The sequence below is a fragment of the Perissodus microlepis genome, chromosome 10 (genome assembly GCF_051167445.1).
Source record: "Perissodus microlepis isolate ML-2025 ecotype Zambia chromosome 10, ASM5116744v1, whole genome shotgun sequence".
Classification (NCBI taxonomy): domain Eukaryota; kingdom Metazoa; phylum Chordata; class Actinopteri; order Cichliformes; family Cichlidae; genus Perissodus; species Perissodus microlepis.
The window spans coordinates 12,689,865-12,710,728 of record NC_140470.1 but is presented as its reverse complement, the minus strand read 5'-3'; the positions used below and the strand labels follow the sequence as shown (position 1 = coordinate 12,710,728).

The 20,864-nt window shown below is 38.8% G+C and overlaps 1 protein-coding gene across 5 annotated transcripts in view; it reads left to right on the top strand.

The window, feature by feature from the left end:
• Nucleotides 1-20,864, top strand: part of sptbn2 (spectrin, beta, non-erythrocytic 2) — a 49,411-nt gene that overhangs the window by 8,340 nt on the left and 20,207 nt on the right. For 3 of the 5 annotated variants that reach the window (XM_084942109.1, XM_084942112.1, XM_084942108.1), the window contains exon 2: nt 5,662-5,849. In XM_084942109.1, coding sequence (XP_084798235.1) covers nt 5,693-5,849 — 157 coding nt within the window. In that variant the 5' untranslated portion in view covers nt 5,662-5,692. Of the gene's footprint in view, nt 1-5,661; nt 5,850-9,936; nt 10,591-20,864 lie in introns of those variants that run through there. The other 2 variants (XM_084942113.1, XM_084942111.1) reach the window with 1 other exon arrangement.

Sequence of the window (20,864 nt, the reverse complement as noted above, 5' to 3'; positions counted from 1 at the left end):
ATAAGCCATATTGTGGATGGGCCAGTATTCTCACTGGGCCTTAACTTGCCTGTATAGCAGCATCTCTCTGTACTGAACATTAATGATACCAATGGGACTATTAATTTTTTTTTTTTTGTTGTAAATGTGACAAATCACTGAAGAAGATGTAGGTCATAGGCATCCATGTTTTCTGTCAGATAATACAGATTTCAATAATATAGAGGTCATGTGGAGGATTGACATTGTTTATAAACTAGATTGTTATGTTTTTGTCCATTAAGTACCTAAAGTATATAGTAGCGCTTCTGTATTTTCAGACTAATAAGAAAGTTGTAAACCGTCACTGAGTTTGATGACATTTTCCAAGACGACAGGGAAATGTGACTTCTTGCAGTGAATAGTAATTCAGCTGTGGAAAACAATTTCTGTATTTGCCATGTTGCATTGATTAATAAATTAGTTTGACTGTTAATATGATTACTTGTTAAAATTAATTTAGTGTGTCATTTGTGAAAATGAAAAGATAATACGGATGTAGAATAAAATGACATCAAAACAAAATATTATCTGGAGTTAGGCTGATATCGATGTCGATATGTGAAGGGCATGCTGGCTGCGTGAGTGTTTGATAAATGTGATGCTACAGGTCAACAAAGGATCTCTGCTGTCCTATTCAGCAGGGCATTCAGGCCAGGATCAGCAGGCCGTGGAAGGGCCTCTGATGCATATGTGCCTCTGGCTGCCTCATCTCTGCAAACAGGAAAGGCTTGAACGGCTGGCCTCATCCCTCTGCTGACTCTCCATTGTGTGGGGCCACTTTGGCAGCGCACGCTTTGTCCTCTGCTTTTTGGGATCTGCCTCCACACCCTGCAGGCTCAACTACGTATCACAGGCAGCTTGATTTGGGGCAAAGCAGAGGTGCCACATTCACTTGAATATATTAATATTCATTAATGCAAAGCTCATGGCTTCGGTATACTCATAAAGAATGCCAGCAAAACATTTTCTTTAATTGTAGTTTTTTTCCTTCACTTAAAGATTTTTACAATGAAATTGGTAAAATGTTAAAAATCGTATGTTTGTGTGTTTTGAATGACTGTGTTTTAACATGGTTTTGTTATGAGTTGTGTCGCCCCTTTGTCTGCCATTATAAGGAGTGTGTGTGTGTGTGACCGTCTACCCTATTCCCCTGGTGCAAGGTAGCAGTTTGGCTGGTTAATGTGCACAAGCCTAATTCCCTGAGGGTGACTGATTGCAGGCTCTATTTCTCTTTTCTCTCTCCCTGATTAACGGGTACAGTGACAAACAGACCAGCTGGGTAAAGGGAGGCAGCTCTGGGAGGGGAGGTGGGGTGACACAGAAGAAAAAATAGGCAGAGGTGGTGGCGCTGCCTATCATACTGCTAGCTCTGCCTTCCTTTCTTAACCAGTGTCGTTCTGTTGTGAGTAATAGCCTGATGTGTGTCTGCCCAGTATAGAGCTCGATTTAGCCGCGAGGCATTTCTTTGTGCCCTACTTTAATCTTTTTCCCATTGTACAGAAGCACTATGTATCTGTGGCATGTGCCTTTCATTTGTATATCGTTTTGCTTTAATTACAGTAATAATTTTTCAAAAGCATGTTAAGATATAAAGGCTGTGACAGGTTCTAAATATTTCATACACAAATGTTTGTCTTTGTTTTGTATTTGTGGATTAGACCTTGGGGGGATTTTCTTTCATAGAAACTCTTTTATGTGACCTTTTTGTGCCACATCTGTCTGCCAGGCTGTGTTTTTATTTATTTATTTTTAAGTAGCTTTGGGGCTTAAATCTTATGTCTGAAGGTTTGGAAAATAGGCTTTTTTTAGGGGGAAAAAATCAGGTTGAAGGCTCCTGCATGGCATTTTTACAAAGTTGCATTTTTATGGGTTAATTTCTTTATCTGATTTTGTTTCTGTCTGGACTGGGGGAGGTGGCTGCACATCACTCAGGCTGGCATAATTGTTGGTGTTGGACCAATCTATTTTGTGTGCTGAATGCTGATATGGTTGCATGCTGTGTGGGTGGATTTGTAAGTGTCACTTTCAAAAGCATCGTGTGTATACTGTATGTAGAAGGGTTGTTGGGGGTGGTGTGCTGTAATAGGTCAGGTCAGCTTGTATGTGCAGTTTTTATGTCACCCATTGTTGTGCGTATGTGTATGTGGGAGGATGAGTACAGTAGGCTGTATCATAGTAGGTCAGGGGATTGTTAGTCTGATCCATTGAGGAGCGATTAGTCCAGACACTGAGCCAAGCCTCTTCATACTCACAACAAGGGGAGGATTGGCGCTTTGTTATTGCTGCCAGACTCTTGTGACCTCACTGGTCCTGCCCCTCTCCAGCTCCTGCCAATCCCCCAAACAGATTGCCTTGGACTATATTACTGCCAGGCCTGTCCTGGATAGTCTGTCTTCTGTGTGACTCCTGCTTCCATGCTGTGGCATTTTTATAATTTAGGCTATGTAGAAATCTTAAATGTAGCTACTTATCAGTAACGCTAGACTGATACCATACCAGTCACATAGTGTAGGCATGTCTTTGTTTTTCTATTATTATTATTATTATTATTATTATTATTAGTCCTATAATATGCCAGAATAAAGAAGAAAGCATGAATTGAAAAGGAGGAGAGCAGTGTTTGGATGTTTATGAAACCACTCTGTCATAGTACAAATATTTTAACATCTCTCCAATCTTCAACTGAAGACTCAGTGATATACCTGACTACTTATGCATACAGTGAGTTGTAGAGAAAAGGCAAGTCAGTCTTAGGGCGCCAGATAGGTGACAAGTCAAGGAGCAGTTCCAAGGCGTTGTATTTCCTGCTTCTCTAATCCATGCATTTAGTTTCTATTCCCATCCACTTTCTTAATCAACCACTAATAGGATTTTCCAAGCATTTGTTTTTGTTTTGTTTTGTTTTTCTATTTATATTTTACAAAATCAAATTTATGTTAAAGTACACAGCTGCTGCACAACAGAAATGGCTGTGCATGACTTGAAGAAAATTATCTAAAAACTATGATAAAAATCATAATTAGCAATATCCCAATACTGACAACGGTGCACCAGAAAGTGCAACACCACTTCTTTTCTGTCTTAAGCTATACTAAAAACTGGTAAATGTACAATTTGCTCAGGAAAAATATATTTGTAAAGAAAATACAAAACTGACTGAAGCCTTATACTTTTGCTCTGTCACACAGTAGGTTGCTACGGTGTAGCCACAGATATTTACGGAGTGAACACTCTTTAAAATTTTAAGATACAAAGGTTCAGTTCTGATTCCTTTTAGAGTTCATGCTAGGCTTTTAAAATGTGCACTTTTTTCCTTTATTATACTTTGCTCTGGGATGTTATAGCCTGCCTGTTGTGTGTTTTCTAGAATCAGTGATGGAAGGAACATGTATAGATGCAATCTGGCCCTGTATTTCTTGTGTACACTCAGATTGGGCCCATCTGGTAGCTGTCTGTTATTGATTTCCAGTGTGATTTAGAGGATACATCAACTTGGCAAAGCATGACAAGTCCAAGAATAGTTCTCCCAGATATATTAACGGCAGCTTTACATTTAACCAGATAAATCTATTCCATTGGCTGCTATCAGGTTTTTTAAGTCATATCTGGGTGACTCAGAAATTGAATTTGCATACTAATTGTGTGTAATGTGGCCTGATTATTCTTTGCAGTATAACATGATCTAATAATGACCAAACTAAAACATAAGCCTGATGGACAGTATTTATGTCCATATTTGGAAAGGGCAGTTTGCATCCTTTAATGAATAAATTAAACCTTGAACAAAAGGACAGGGCTCAGCAGTTCTCAGTCATGCTTAGCCTTTAATTACTTACTTTTAACAGCACAATTATTTTTGTAAAAATCTGTCATTTCTTCCCATCACTGCTCCTCATCTAATGGCTCTGATGAAGTTAGCCACAGCTGGTAGACACAACTAAAGCTAAACTCACAGGTATTAACAAACTGACTACTCAACCTTGTCTATTAATCTGTTCAATGCTCTTAAGCAAATGGCTTCAGTTAGTTAATGGGTCTCTATTGCAGGGGGCTTAATCTTAATGTAGGTCCCCCATTGTGCGTATTTGTGCATAACACTGAAGACAAGCTGTGTCTGGTTAGTGCTGTATATACAGTTAAGCCTTTACATATAGAATTTTTACCATGTCAAATGGTTAAGGTGTGAGTCACCACGCCTGTACAGCAGTTCTTGTGCTGTAGTTGTGCAGAATAATTGTCTCACACTCAGGATTCAATTGAATAGAAAAGACAAGATGCTTCTGCTTCTCGATCAAACTCTGAGAGCTAGCCAGCTGGAGAAAGAGGGTGGGATTGACCTCATTCTGTTTGAAGTATTGATTGTTGCCGTATTAGGAAGCCTTGTTTTTTTATAACTGGATGCTGAATTCGTACAAACAGCAGGATGGGAAGATATTGCGTTCTTAGCAGTGATTCAAGGACCGAGGTGACTAATTTATTCTGAGGAGGTTTTAGACCACTCGGTGAGCTGTGGCGATGTAGAGCAATGTTTTGATGAGGCCCCTTACTGTTTGTGTGATATAATCTGCCAGCACTTGCACAGGAATGCATGAATGACACACATCTCATAATTATGTTGTGAAATGTTAACAGTTCCAAGACTCCACACCTGTTAACGGACTGACTTTCTTTTAACAGGTGCCATTTAACTAACCTTTCTTATTTATCTACAATAATGGGTAAATAAATATATAGACAGAACTTTATTAATTCCTTGAGTAAGTTCCTCTGGGAAATTCAGTAAATATATAATAATTGAACTGTTATCGTATTGACATAAGGAAAGATTTTTAGTTCAGTGCAGTTTCTTTACAAAAGATGCAATAATGGCATAAAAAGACTACAAAAGCAGGGGAGTAGATTTCTGGTATAAACCCCTTTCCATTAAAGTATCTTGTAAAAACAATCAATTTTAGTTTTGCTGCAATGATACAATACGTATTGACATTTTAGCAGATAAGCAGTTTTTATTTACCTTTATTTAATTTTAGAAGTGAAGCCAAGCGATGAGAGAGTGCTTTTTTATGTGCATCTTTTATGTCATTACAACTCTGGTTTAATGCAGTATGACACTGTGTAAGTGTATTTATACTGCCGTATGTGTTCGTCTTTTTTGGTTGCTAGGTTATAGTTATATACTTATGTTTTGCTCAAGCAAAAGTTGAAACCTAAGTAGGTTGACATTGCTGTGCCGTTATGACTCAGCATACAATGACATTACTGGAGTTATAGGAGCTCTCATTTTTAATCGACTAGCATAATGACTTCATGACAGTTGCTAAACTTATCTCAAAGTCTGTTACACACTGGCAGTTGCACCGTCCAAGCTTACATTTGCATATGACTTACATTTGAGCATATAAAACTAGAGTGCAGCTGGCAGGCTTTGTGTGCTCAGTGTGTGGTTGACGTGCATAGTCTTTTCTTTTTTTTTGTTTTATATGGAAAATAGAAGTGGACCATTTGTTTCTGAAGTTTAATTTTCAAACTTTGTCTTTCAAATATTTCAAGGGTTAGTGTTGTGAAGCTTCTTGTATTATGCAATGACCTCTCCCTGCTGTGCATGCACTGACTGTCTGTGTTTCTGTGTCCGAACTGTAGGTTGAATGCGTTTTTCTCCAGCCTGGACAACATGAGCACAATCTCGCCAACAGACTTCGACAGCTTGGAGATCCAGCAGCAGTACAATGACATCAACAATCGCTGGGACCTGGCAGCAGAGACTGACTGGGACAATGAGAACAGTTCGGCACGTCTCTTTGAACGGTCTCGTATTAAGGCCCTCGCAGGTATGCTACACATCAGTGTACATTCTTCCAGTGTTGCTTGTCAACGTGCACCCATGTACTTGCATTTCTTTCTGTTTAAAACATTTTGTCACAATTGAAAACAAGAGTGTCACATGTCTGTTTAGAGGCCGGATACTGTAACACTAAAGTTGTAAGTACAATTTATTAAGTATACCAGTGCATGCCAGGTATCCAGGGATAAAAATTGCCCAGGAGAGACTTGAATTAAATTCTACTAATTTTGAAGGCTTGAGTAGCTAAGGTTGTTGTTGAATGGGTTGTTTTAAAATTGCACTGATGGATCCATTAAAGTGTGCTGAGCTTAACAGTGTGATGTAAATTGTGTGACGATTAAAAAAGTACAAAGAAATGACATAAAAAGTAAACAAAAGATACAACTCAATAATGACGTTTGGTCTCAAATACCGAAATGCTACCATATGACAAGTCTTTATTTAAAGATGGTGACATTCCATAGATTTAGAAATGAAAGAAACATGATTGGGAAATTTTTTTATTAGCTTTTAGAAAATCTTTCGAATTTTACCAAGACTTTTATAGATCAAGTGTCTGCACACATGCTGATGCTCTTGTATTCCAAGATTTGGTTAGCAGGCAGTTTAAATCTATCCATAATAGTTCTGCAAACAGACCTATTATGGGATATTTCTGCGCTTCCTTTTTGCCCTCACAATGTTCTGACATGACAGGTTTTGACAGCACAATTCTTGGAAGCTTGACAGAGTTTTTTATCCTACCAGTTTCTTTGGTGAAGTAGTCGGGAGAGGAAAGAAGGTTCATTGAGGAAAATAAGACATTTACTCTGAGGAGTATTATGGCTAAAAGCAATGCCAAATGTAACTTGTAAAACAATTGGTGAGAAGGTGAGAATAGAAAACCTGTGACAGTGAAGTCTTGAGCTTTTTAAGTTGAGTTTAAGAAAACTCTTTTATTCCCAATATGTTATGAGAAAGATCGTTTTGCACTTACCCCAATGTTGTAACTGTTTTGTAAAGCATGCGTTTTAATATCCAACAAGAGTTTTAGCAATATTCACTTGAGATCAGTCCCGATACTAACACTGCAGAAATCTCTGTAGACTGGGGAACAGGTTTCATTATTTTTTGTCCCCAAAGGCTCAGTTCTGTCTTTATAGGGCAAGACAGAAATACTTCCAAAAGGAGGACAAAACTAGGAAGCTGTATAGTCTGTTGAGCAAGGAGAAATGTGGCTAGGTTGATCTGTTTCTGTGCAGGTTCTTTTCACACCAGTGCTTCTGCATCTAAACTCATGTTATGTCTGATTAGTGATGTTACTGAAATCAATTAAGATGCTATCCTTTTTAAGAGTGCAATAATAATAATAATTTTGATGACAGTTTTATTCAGTAGCTTACTCCAAAGCCTCAAAGCTGTGCAAGCACAGGCCAGTCTGCCATTGTTGGAAGCGTCAAATAAGGTGACACATTATTGGCTGTTTTATCAGATCTGCTGGAGGTGTGTTTGTGTGTGTTTATTTAACTGGCCTGGCCTGGCTTCACCTTCTATAGATAAAAACCTCTATTGTTAAAAACAAGATGCAGTGTCATAATGAACCCAGCAGAGGGGAGCAACAGGCAGTCGCCAACACACATATACATGCACAAACATGCACACGCACACATCGAAACCACACGCTATAATGATCTTGAGCACTATTGTAGTCGATGTGTTTCTCAGATATACACCTCATTTTACTGGGGAGGAGTGCACCACAGTTCATTTCCTTTAGGAGCTGCCGTTATATAGAAATTGCACTTTATAAACAGTCATGTCCTGTCATGTAACTTTTTATTAAATAGCAGTATGCTGTGATACTGTTTGCACGTGTGATCAAACAAGAACTTGTGTGTGTATGTGTGCGCTTCTGTGTGAATGTCTTTAAATACTGTCTAAGTTTTACAAGTGTGGACTTGATGTGCACATTCTTTGACATGCTCTAGCAGCTATTCCCCCCAGGCTTAGCTTAGGCCCACCGTTTATGACTTCTCCCCAAATGTCAAGACTTTGTGCAGTCTCTAAGGTGCTTTTTCTTTACACGTCTTCCTCACAATTTCTGTCAAACTTTTCGTGCCTGTCTCTATGTAACATGATTAGCTTTCTTTCTCACATCTTCCAGTGTGAATTATTTCGCATGTGACAGCAGTACGTACCTCTTACAGTGGAGAGCTTCTCTTGTTTTAATATCATTTTTGTTTACAGATAACCACTTATCTACTGTACTGTACCGTGTGGGCAGCAAGGCAAGCTGTGCAAATTTGCATTTTTTGAAACCAACGGCTTGCTTCAAACGCAAACAGTTAGGCGTGTTCACTTGAGAGCGCGTCCACAGCTAGAACACATGGCCTTTGAAAATTATTTGAGTGATTTCTCAATATCTGTGTGCTTTGTGTTCAGTTTTGTAATAGATCTGCATAATTATCATAGACACAACAAACCTGAACTGTATTTAAAGTAGGCCTTTTAATAGGATATTTTTAATAATCAACTGAAACATAAAACAGACACGTGTGTTTGTATTTGGCCTGTGTAAATTTCGCCACATTTATGGACTCATATGAGTACTTCACCCTACTCTCTTTAGGGGAATTCCCCTTCAGATCAAAGTTTAGAGTACACTTCATTCTTCCGTCCTCCCATGGGTGCTCAGCTGGGGTTGTGCTGTGAGACAGATAAAATATACATGTTTAGCAAGAGATGTCTACTCTTTCCCCTTTTTTAGTGCTTACTCCCCCAGCAGCTTCTGGTTTTTCTGTCTTATCAGGCTAATTAACCACACCAGCTCATTATTCATTGTCACTGCCTGTAGTTTGTTTCTCCCAGATGTCATTTAGACAGTTTTCATGTTTCACAAAAGTAAATCTAATCTTGTTTCTTAATTTGTTCATTCGTGGGTTGCATAGCAAGGTAATGCTCACATTTATCTGTTTTTTTTATTTTTGATGTGATTGCGATGTTTAAAATATGTCCAATGGGATTTTAAGTGGGATAGCTTTGGTGCACTATTCTTCTCACTACATTTGATTGTAGCATAGTCGCTGTTCCTCAAGAGGAAGTGTGTCCTCTTTGGATCTCATTAGTCCAGTCCCCCCTCCATAAACACCCAGTTACAGAAAGCCTGGGGCATTTGGTCCTCTAATGAGAACAATCCAGATGCTGCCAGCTCATCAGGACAAACACAGACCAGACCACAATGATCCCCCCCTGACCAGACTAAAAGAGCCTGAAAGAATATGACCTTTGTCCTCACTGTGTTTATAGTTTTGTGTTATTTTTGAGCTGGTGTTTATTAAATATACATTACATTTTAAAGGTGAAGTTTCCATTCAATGCTATTTACTGTTAAGAATTTTTATTTATTATCTCCTGTTAATGTTTACTCTTTGTTAACTGTGAACTTATTCTGTATTACACAGATTAAACTCTTTAATGGAAATAATGGAAAGTATGTATTCAGCAACTATACAATGGTGAGAATGAGTTCTTGCCTGCTTGAAAACGCTTGCCTAAATTGATTATAATGAAATTAATTTAATGATTTTCTTGAAGAGCTGCCAGGAATCATTTTACTACTTGGTTCTAAACTAGTAAGAAGTCAGATCTGCTTAAACCATTTAGTTTTTAAGAGTTAACAACTCACTTCCACCCCCTCTGCCTCATGAAGTAACACGCAAGTTGACAGATTTTGAATCTTGTTATGGCAGGAAACACTTGCTGCCTTTCTGAGACTTTCTCAGCAGCTTCCTTCCTGTCTTAACGCCCTTCTCATAACGCAGCCCGCACATACAGTAAAGGAAAGATTAAACGTTGTCTTACAAAGTAACATACGATCATGTAAAATGATGAGGACTTTTGTGACGCACCTTTCAGGCAAGCCACACCCCGGTGCTCTCTGGAATTAAGGTGGAGTTAGATAATCCACCTAGGGCTACACTGAGCAGAGGACTTTAATGGTTTAGTCCGCCTTCACACCTCCTCCCTCGCTTCCACCATGTTCTATCTATGTGCTCCTCCTTCAAACACACCTTATGCAAATGGCACAATTTTTAGAGAGCCCAGCAGGCTTTGTTTACACAGCTCTCCGACTATGGCCGGTTAGCTTGCCTGCAGCTCCTGTGTTCTGCTCCAGCAAATGCACAGAGGTTGAAGGGAAGGAATACCCAGGTTTTTTTTGTTCTCTCACTAGAACCACAAGGGAGTGTAACTTTGCTCAGGGGCCAGAGGGGTGGTGAAATGAATGAAACAAGAGAACTTTTTGCTCCTCAGTTTTGGTTAAATGATTCTTTGAAAAAATCCCCCACCGTTGCACTCACTCTGCATGTCATTGGACAAGGTGGACCTTACGGTGGATGAAGAGAAGAAAAGGCGGCAACATTTCTCAGCTTGTGTTGTGGGAATAAAAGAGGAGGATATACCAAGGCTTTTGTGGTACACTAAAAGTATCTTTTGGATAACCTTTTAAAGGATTTGATCTTGGTTTGTTTTTCTTTTAAAAGTCGCAAAGTTTGCTTCTGTTGTGCTATGTGGGAGAATACCCATTCATTCTGTGCCTGAGAGGAATATTTTACAAAGACGGCTTGAGGACGAAAAAAAAAACATGGAGTGGGACCACAGGGAAAGAGATTCCTGCTTGTCCCCAGCAGCTTTTGTTAATCAGGTGCAATACTCTAACATCCTCGAAGGAAGATTTAAACAGTTGCAAGGTAAGAGTTAGATCTCATTGAAAGGGAAGATCCTTTTTAATTACCACACGTTTCTATGATGTTGTTATTTTTTTTTAATTTTTAAACATTTTTTTAACTGAGCTGATACCTTGATAACCTTGATAACTCTGCCGTATAACTCTGTGTTGCTTATGAAAACAGTTTTAATGTTACAAATATTGATAAAGCAGTTGTAGAGCCAGCTGCGAACACGTATTCTGTGTTTTGTTGAAACAGGAAATATTGAGTAGAAATCTACTACTTGGCATGCAGTAGTTGTGGGTGCAGGTGCTTCAAGTTGTAACTAAGGCCTCAAAATACTTTATTTCTTCCCCTGGATGAGGTAATTATCAGCATGAGGTTGAAATAATTCTTCTTACTTATGAACCTTTTCTGAGCTAGGAGAGAAATGAGGAAGAGATACAGTATGCTCCCGGCTCATATCTAAAGCAGGCAGTCAGTCTGGCACCTGATCACTGCGCCACCTGTCCGTTCTTATCTTATTACAATACACAGCTCTGTTACTCACTGAAGCCTGCCAAGTCTATGAGATCTAGCTTATAGAAATCAGAGGCCATGGGAAAAGAATCTTAGGCTAAAACTTACAGGATTCCCTTAAAATTAATCTCTTAACTACACTAATCCAATTACTTTCTTAACTAATGTCTGTAAAAGCTTGTGCTAAATAGCAGTAAACATGATTACCTGAAAACAGTTTTTAAAGTGTGGAGGTTTACAGTAGTTGAATGTGTACATAAGTGTGTAGTGTGAGTGACACTGGCCTGCCATTTGTGTGCATGAAGATCAGTCTATTCCTGGTTGCCATCTGGGATGGAGAACTGCCTTCAAGTTTACTTGAAGGGCAGGTCTACTTTCTACTTTCTTTGCAGGTTTGACATTCTTGTTGCACACCAACATGTTGGCCAATATCTACATTATTGCAAGATTATCGCGGAAATAGGCATGGTTTCTGTTGAAAGAAGGTTTATTTCTTATCTGTGAAGTAATGTCTACATCTTAGCTCAAAACACCACTAGTTTTCACTGGAGATAAGAGATCACTTTCCTTAAGAATATATAAACGTTGCTGCATTTTCTTAAACCGATCTTGCACCCACATTCACCGGTAAGCTAGGGGTACATTCCAGCATGTTTTTCTTCAACTTCAGCCTGTATCTCACAGGCAAATGTATGGGTTCAGAGATTAGTCATCAAGCTAGTAGCAATGATTCCCTATAACAAAGATACTTTCTGTCTAATGTGTTGGAGAGATGACTATGAGCTATCTACCTCTACTTTGATAGACGTGTTTGTGCGTAGATGTGTTTTGGGTAAAATTTGTCATAAATGCAATGATACACATGTATCTAAATGCACAGCACATCTTGTCAACACCCACTTGCATTTCCAGTTTGACTACCCTTGCGGCTCATTCTTTGTGTCACTCCCTCATGTTGAATCATGAGAGCTGGTGTAATTGAAGGATATGGTGTGCACTCACATAGTTTTGTCATAGCACCAATTTGCAAAAAGGTTTTGTATTGCATAATTTACATTTTATTAGAAATATTTGCCATTCATTTGCAATTTTCAGTTTGTGCAAGCTCAAATTAGCGCTTTGTCATTTTAAACACAAACGTCATCTCTGTTGTGCAATATGCTACAGTTACTTTAGAAATCTTAACACAGACAAAGGCAAATATTTTATCGGGCCCAGTACCAGTCCAACAAGAAGCCATGTTTAGGATCTTCTGGCTGTTGTGTAAGTGATGGCTAAGTGGTAAAGGTTAAACTGAATAACTATATTACAGTGGTCAAAGCAGCCATGTTTAATGAAAAACCAGGCCTAGTGGTTTGCGCCATTTCTGTCAGTAGTCTCTGTTACAGGTTGGAGGGAAGTTTTTTTTCCCTGTTGCCCAAATCACACTGTGTATTATATTCCAAGGCGTTATGATACCTTTTGTGTGTAAAGTACATTGGAGGAAATCTATACCAAAGTTCAGCCTTTTACTTCAGGCAGGAGCCAAGATGAATATTTTTTCATTCACTATCCCAATTCATCAGTAATTGAATTGGGTGTAGAGTTATAATTTGTCAAACAGGCATACTTGGCATTGTTTCATCAGTTTTGGTTTGTTGTTTTAGTGACAGCATTCATTCATTTCATTTCGTTTTTACGTCAGTGTTACCCCTGGCTTCATTCTGATAGCCACAAAAATCACATCGTCTGCATGCTTTAGTATATCGGTATGTGGTAATCTTGTGTCTATCTCTGAACTGCATGCCCCTGTTTATGTGGCTGCATGCCGTCGAAACTTGTGCTTGTATTGAACGTGATATACAAGTGTTACCAAGTTCAGCCGAGTAAGACTGCTTTTAGAAGAGGGATCAGGGTGCCCAGTCTAACAGGTTCAGATGCTGTAAGGTTAATGGAAATGTGTAAAAGGGCATTTAGACAACAGAGTGTTGGTCCAAAGGGTCACTTTCTTAGCCACTGTGGACTTTGGCAGTACAGTCACTCAGCAGGCCTTAGCAGCATGGCATTGTTCAAACAGAAAGTACTTTTCTCTAAAGCCTTAAAACAGACAAAGTGACGAGGTGTCCATATATACTTTGCAGCATAGGCTATTTTGAACTGAACCCACAGATTTCTCACTGTAGTGTGTGATAATTGATTCTCAGCCTGATATGTATTTCCTCTACTAATTTAGTTCATATAATCTGTTGACTCTCCATTAAGAAGTGGCCAATGTTGTTGCGTTTATCTACTTTTTCTGCATAATTTAAAAAAAAAGAATTAATACTGGGGGACATCAGTGGTGCATTTTGCTCAAATATCAAATCTAGCAAGACACTATTGAATGTTTGTAACCTGATATTTCTAAAAGTCTCAGTGAAAGCTCAGTGACTTGTGGCCTTTGGCTGTAACTGAGAGTCACATCAGCAAGGGTGAAGATTTAACATAGGTGCAGACATGCACAATAACTTCCTTTGTTTGTACAGTGCAGAAAGAAAGACATCATTAGACAACAATGGTACAATGAATGTTGTCCTATTTACATGTTACATGCCATATGGGTCCAGAAGTTATCGTTAAGGGATGCTTATTTATGTTTCTTTTCTCATGGGATTGGCCTTGCCCAGTCTAGATTTCCCCCATCTTCCTTTATTATCACGTGCAGCTGAAAGTTCCACAAAGAAATGTGATTGAAGGAGAGTATCACTTCCATCAGTACGATTTAAAAAGGAGAGGAGGTCTCTCTGTCATACCCTCCCTGTCAGTTGTAATAACAAACCCGTTAAAGTTGGGCAAGCTTCTAAAGTTGCAACCTCAAGCTGCTAAAAGTGCAAGAATAACTCATGCCACATGTGGCAAGGCGGCGGTTTTACTACAGCCCTAGTTTCAAAGTTATAAGTGAAGGAAGGGAAGTTCCGCTTTTATAGGGAGAAGAATGTGAAAGCATGCGCATCTGTGTTTCGCTCACTTGCGCAGACAAGACATTTCTATTTCACACAAAAATGCAAAGAATGAAATCAAACCAGAATACAAAAATGGCACTGAATAAACACAAACAGTGGCAGTGTACTATAACACTGTAGATATTTAACAGCTAATACTTAAATTGTTGACTTCAAAGTAGATAGATATTTTAAGTTGAAGAAGCAGTGGTGAAATGACGTGTAGAAACACATTTCACTTACAGTGGAAAAATGATTAGCGTGGGACTGAGAAAGATTTCTGCCAATGTGGCGTTAATTTTTAGCTTGGTGGCTCCAGGTAATGAGTACATCATGTGTTGTTTTCCCCGTACTGGTAGAAAAATATTTACAAACACCAACATCTCCCACAACTTCTGTAAAATGATTGCATTGCTCATGGCACCCCACACCATAGTTAGTGTTGATTGAAACCACCCACTGGTGTCAGTGCAGAATGGTAACCACTAACCACAAAGATTACAAGCTGCTTTTGTCTGTGGGAGTTATTTTTTTCTCTCTCTAAGTACTTCATGGTATCTCTTTAATGAGTGCCTTGGGTCTACTCTGTAATTTCAGATAGCCAACAGTTCAAGCCAATCACTGACTATAGATTTCTGAGCTTCATGGCGCTTCCAGATTAGTTCCAAATGACCCGTGTAGTGCTGTAGTATGATTGTTGTGTGTGTTTTAGAATTTTCAGTGGTAAAACCTGCAATTTATGATTTTGTTTGCAGCAACCAACAATATTTTGGCCTTAGATGGTTGTCACCATTCGACACAGAATGGTGACAACCAAAAAAAATTGTTGTTTTATGTACATAATGGATTCGGCACAAATCCATCCATCCATCCATTTATTTTTCTTAACTGCTTATCCAGTTCAGGGTTGTGATGGAGCCAATAACTATCCCAGGTGTCATTTGGTTAGAGGCCGGGTATATTCTGGGCAGGTCGCCAGTCTATCACAAGGCCAAAACACAGACAACCATTCACTCTCACATTCACACCTGCAGGCAGCTTAGAATCACTAATTAACCTAACATCAGCAACTCTGCCTTTAGACTGTGGAAGGAAGCCAGAGTACCTAGAGAGAACTCACACAGGCACAGGGAGAACATGTAAACTCCACATAGAAGGTGGGGCAACAGTGCTAACCACCCTGCTCTCCTGAGAAGCTGCCATGTTATACATTCATGCAGAATTACTTAAATATGCAATATGTTATAAAGGCAGGTATTAAGTATAAAACTTGACATGCATCCATAAATAAATGTATGCATATTGTAGTAATATGCATTTATACATACCCAACAATCCTGATGTAGTTTAGTGTTGATTTTTCATTTACTCTACATATACAGTTTCAATTCAGTTTTATTTATAGAACACAAAGCACAAACACATACTTCAAAGCGCTTTATACTATAAGGTAAAGAGCCTACAATAATAGAGTGAAACCCAGCAATCACACGGCCCCCTATGAACAAGCACTTGGCGACAGTGTGAAGGAAAAACTCTCTTTCAACAGGAAGGAACCTCGAGCATAACCAGGCTCAGGGAAGCTGAGCCTGGTTCACAGCTAGTTTGGGGTTGAGGGGAGAAAGACAGGACACACTGTGAAAAAGAGGTTACTAATAACTATTGATTAAATGCAGAGTGGTGTGCAAACACATAGCAAATACAAAAAGGTGAGTTCAGAAGAAAAATGCTCAGTGCATTATGGGAAGCCCCCAGTAGCCTATGCCTATTGCAGCTTAACTAAGGGAAGCTTCGGGATCCCCTGATCCAGTCCTAACTAAATATTTTATCAAAAAAGGAAAGGTTTTAAGCCGAAAGTAGGGAGAGTGTCTGTGTCCTGAATCCAAACTGGGAGCTGGTTCCAAAGAAAAGGGGCCTGAATTTATGAGTAAGTAAAGAAATCGCAACACAATGGCCCAGTGTGTTTGACAGTGGGTGATCCTACTTAGAAAAGGTGAAGAAAATCTGCAGTGTGCATTTTTTGCTTTTATCTGAAGTGCTTATTGTGGAAAGTTAATTATGGATGGCGTCGCTCCTTGTCCAGCGTGCAGAAGTGATGCCACTGGGAGTCCAGAATGCACTGTCGTCCAACGCAGTGCATGGATGCAGAATTCATAAGAAACAAAGCAAATTGACCTTTTTTAAAGGATTAGAAGTTGCCCTCTGCCCCCCCTCACTAATGCTTTGTCTTCGTGATGTACAGCACAAACAGACAAGATTTGATGAGTGACAGGGGTCAGAAACAGTGCTGGCATTAAGTCCTGTTCCAGTCTCTGTTGTGTATACAGTAACACACACAAACAATTCTGACCTTGACGTGGGCTTGTAAAGGAAATTAATTTTATCAGTGACATTGTCAGCAGTGGATAATAATCTCAAAGTCTTAATCAAAAAGTGATGATTACTGATTTTGTTCAGTTGATTTATTGCCTCGTATCTCAGGGTTATTTTAAATGTTTTGTACATTTTGCTGTCTGAATGCTTTTTTGACAGGCCGAGATGGCAACCATCATGATGATCACATGCTGTGCTGCAGCAAATATGTTTTTGAAACGATAGTCCTGTTTTTTGCAAACTGAACACAGTGTGTGTGAGTGTGAAATTTCCAGCCAAACAATATTCTGTCTCAGTTACACTGCACACTGCGGGGTCACAGCAAGTAAAAAAAACATATTTTAATGTACACAGTCATGTGATTTTTTTTTTCTGTGATCATTATTTATTACACCTTGATGCAGCAGTGACCACTGAATTAAAAAAGCACATTATATGCTGGCATATTAAAAAAACAAAAAAAAACCCCAATAACTTCCTACAAATGATGTCCTAAACTTTATATGACCCCATAAACTGCCACTGCTGATAAAGATTGTTGTCTTTATGGTTTTCCTTAGTCAGTGTTAGTGTTGTATCTGTCTCCGTGTTATCACCAAACATGATCCCAGGCACTATGAGCCACACAGACAGGATTAAGTCTGGCGGCATATTGGTTCGGATTACCTGCAGATAATCATCGTTATCAACAGTGCCCAAGTTCATTTGACAGTGAAATAGAAAAGCAGCAGCAAACTAAACCCCCGAACCTTCAATTGTCAAGAGGGCACTGGCTGAGACAGGCCCTCACCTCCCTCACTCTGACATATACTTAAAGCTTACTACCAGACACGAACATGTTCAAAGTGGCTGGACATGCCCGAATGTGCCTTTGAAACATTTAGCAATGACTTTAACCACAGGTTTTGATCTGTTATTAGTAAACAATAGAGGAAAAACATGACATTTAGAATTTTAATTACTTGTTTTTCTACCTTGCACAAAGAGACTCCAAAAGAGTGAGCAAGAAATGCATGATAGTCAGGATCTTAAATCTACATTTATAATGTTCGTTTTAGTGATACCTAAATACGGGTACATTTTACTTTTATGTCAGACACGTGCTGTGAAATCATTTAGTGGTAGGGTATCCAGATGACATGGGGTATATGCTAGGATTTATATAACATTCAGAGCACTATCTGTCTATTTAGTGCTAATTACAGGTATGTAAACACAAGTAGATCAACGGTGTTATCACAATGAATAGTAGTGTGAGAGCTTTTATTTTAAACTGTGAAGTTTGCAGACTTATTTTAGTGTTTTTATTTGAAAAAGAGAGCTAAGACAATGCAAGACAAACTAGTAATTATCAGACTTGGCTTCTAAAGCCGCAGTTTTCTCACTCTTCTCTCATATTCTCTGTTGTGTAATTGTCTAACAGTGTTTGGAAACCCTGAAGGTGTTTCACATGACGTGAGACATTTGACACTATAAGTAGAGCATAGTTTGAGCTTTCTTTATCTTTTGTCACCATCATGCATCAGTGTTCACGCTTTTCAAAATACATAGTGCACCACCAGACTTCCTGTTGTGGAAGCTAAGCAGGTTAGTAAAATGTAAAAATTCAATTAGATGTGAACGAACTAACATTACAGTTGACGTGTCATGCTTTGCACTCGCAAAAGCAACAGCTGCAGTAGTTTTACACTTACCTACCATATCCACCTCTGATGACAGGTTTGTGTTTGCCTGCTTTGAATGAGCAAACACATCAGAGACTGATGTCTGTGTTTGTCTGTCTGGTTTTCTTGTTCGGCAGCATTGTTATTAGGAGTGTAGCACAGGCGAGATACCAGCATTTTATGTTTTTTTTAGGACCCCTGCCCACCAACCCACTGCCTCCTCCTCATTGCTGGGTGCTATGTCACAACATGACCAAGCCTTAAGAGGAATGTAGCCACTTCCACAGCGCTCCTGTGCAACAGAATCCTTATTTTCTGGCTCATTAAACAACTTCATACTGATTAGCAATCCTTTAATAACTGAATAATCTGTCAGTGTTAGACACGAGAAATATGGGGAAACAAATAAAGGAGGCTTTGTTATAGTCTATTATTAAAAGGTGTAAGAACCAAAGCCCAAACCACAATCCACTACTAGCTCATCCCATGGCAACATCTAGAGAACTATCCTATACTAAAGCTCTTTGACTGAGTAGCTGCTTGATGACAATGCTATTCCTTGTTTGTCAGCGTATCTCTTAAGTTCCAGTTAAACTGGTAAAAACACACCTATCCTCAGGACTGTCGGGCTGATAGCTGAAATGGTAGCCTGAGTTCCAGCTATTCACCATATATGCCTGTAGGCCATGGCTGTAGCCGGCCCTGTCGCCTGTTTTGAGTTAACATTTCTTTCTACAACCTGCTTTTTTGTCTTTGTTTGTATAACTCTGTTATTAAAAATTTAACAAGTTTAAAAAAAGCAAACATTTCACGTCTTATCTAAACTGAATTAGATTCTTCATTCTATCATTCATTCAGTTTTATAGTATCATTAATTGTAAATATGTTTGTTTGTTTTGGGGTTTTTAAAAATCTAAAACTTAAATCTCTAAATTACAAAAGTAAAGACCTTTATTACTTTGGATGGGAAGCATTTTCTTTTCTCTCCATAGGTGTAATATGAGTGTTGTGTTGACTTTGTTTCGGCTCTGGCTGGGCAACTCAGGGAAAATCTGAGACTTGTCCTGAAGCTGCTCTGGTGTTGTGCTGACTGTATGTTTTTGTTCACCGTCATGTTCGTAGGTGGTCGCAGTCTCTGGTTGCATGTATTCTTTAAGGAACCTGTGTGTCTGGGCAGAATTCATTCTCCTCGTAGTTCTGACTAGTCTAAGAATGGTACTAACCATGTAATAAACAGTGCCAGGTGTCTGCACATATTGTCAAGTATTACTATCAGAGTTGCTTTAAATGAAGTTTTGTACATTTTTTTATCCTTTAAATGGACTCACGCATCATATCTTTAACTTAAGAGTGAGTTCTGTTTAGCCATTCTAAGACAATGGCCTGATCAATAGAGTACTATTCCTTTACTAGTATTACTCTGACCTAGTACTACTACAGTTCTAGTGGTAGTAGGAACAATCACAGCTTTACAAACTCTTTGGCTTGGTTTTGTCATAACATTCAGTGTGTTGGTTTATTTAATTTCTGCTGACTTCCTATATGTATCTTTGTATCTGTTAACTGAAATGTTTTTTGTGCATCCAGTGAACACAGTCAGATGGCAATCTGTACCAAGGTTTCTGCATTATAATTTTGAGTATTAACTCAGTGGTTTATTTATTTGGTACTCTAGTGACTCTATGCACATGTTCTCAGTAATTGCTGCCCCACCCAACAGGGTGTAACATTATCAGTAAATAATACTTTATAGTTGTATGCAAATTTAACTTCCTTTCATCTTCCTGTGTGGTTTTGTGTGAAATTCTGACATGATAAGTGCTTGTTGTTATTTGGAAATGGCGGTTTAGCTCACTAGGTTGAGCATGCAGTCCATATGCCATAAGGCTAATGCAGAGTCTTCTCTAGGCTCTCTTGGTGATGTTTTTTTGGCAGTGTGATCAGTCCTTGAGATTTCATTTCAAGGTTGTGAAATGGCTAGAAAGACATTGTAACATGAGTCTCAGTGGGCAAAATGAGACTTCTGTAGTTGTCAGTCTGGCAAGTCGGATGCTCATGGGATTTATATACATCATTGATACCATGTTAATATAATATTAACAAACACCACATGGACCTGGTTGCGAGAGGTCATGCTTAATAAAAGGTTTATTTAAATGAAAATACTTATAAATGGACAATTAATTACACATTACTTGGAGTTTGCTGTGCGCGCAACATTACAAGAAACAAAGAGCGCTGTCTGCAATGTGGAGGAAGCACCTTCAGTCTGAAATAATTATACCACTGATTTGATGTTCCAACCAAGGAGACGTGCATGAGATTTCAAACTGTTCTGCTTTTTGAGTTTACCGTTAATGCAAGTTGATTACGCAACAGCAGTCTTTGGTTACTACAGCTTGTTCAGCTTAGATTGTTCACTGATTCCAGAGTAGCTTAGCATCCATCTAATAATCAGAAATACAAATTACTAAACCTTGAAGTGACTCAGTAATCCTTCCACTACTTTCTTTTATTGTATTTCGGTCAATTTCAGTAAATGTCGTGCAAACAATTGGTTATGAAGTCAGCTTAATATGTATTTATATATTTTTTTAGTCCACTAAAGTTACCATAGGGATGCTGACCTCTAATCTCACGGATCACTTTTAATATGACTGTTAAGTTTATTCACTGCAGCCTCTCACTCCTGCATGAACTGACTAGCTATCGGACAGGTCTTTGAGTGGGCAGTCTCAGCTTTGCATAATGTTTCATTAGAGCAATAAAGTAGTTTGCA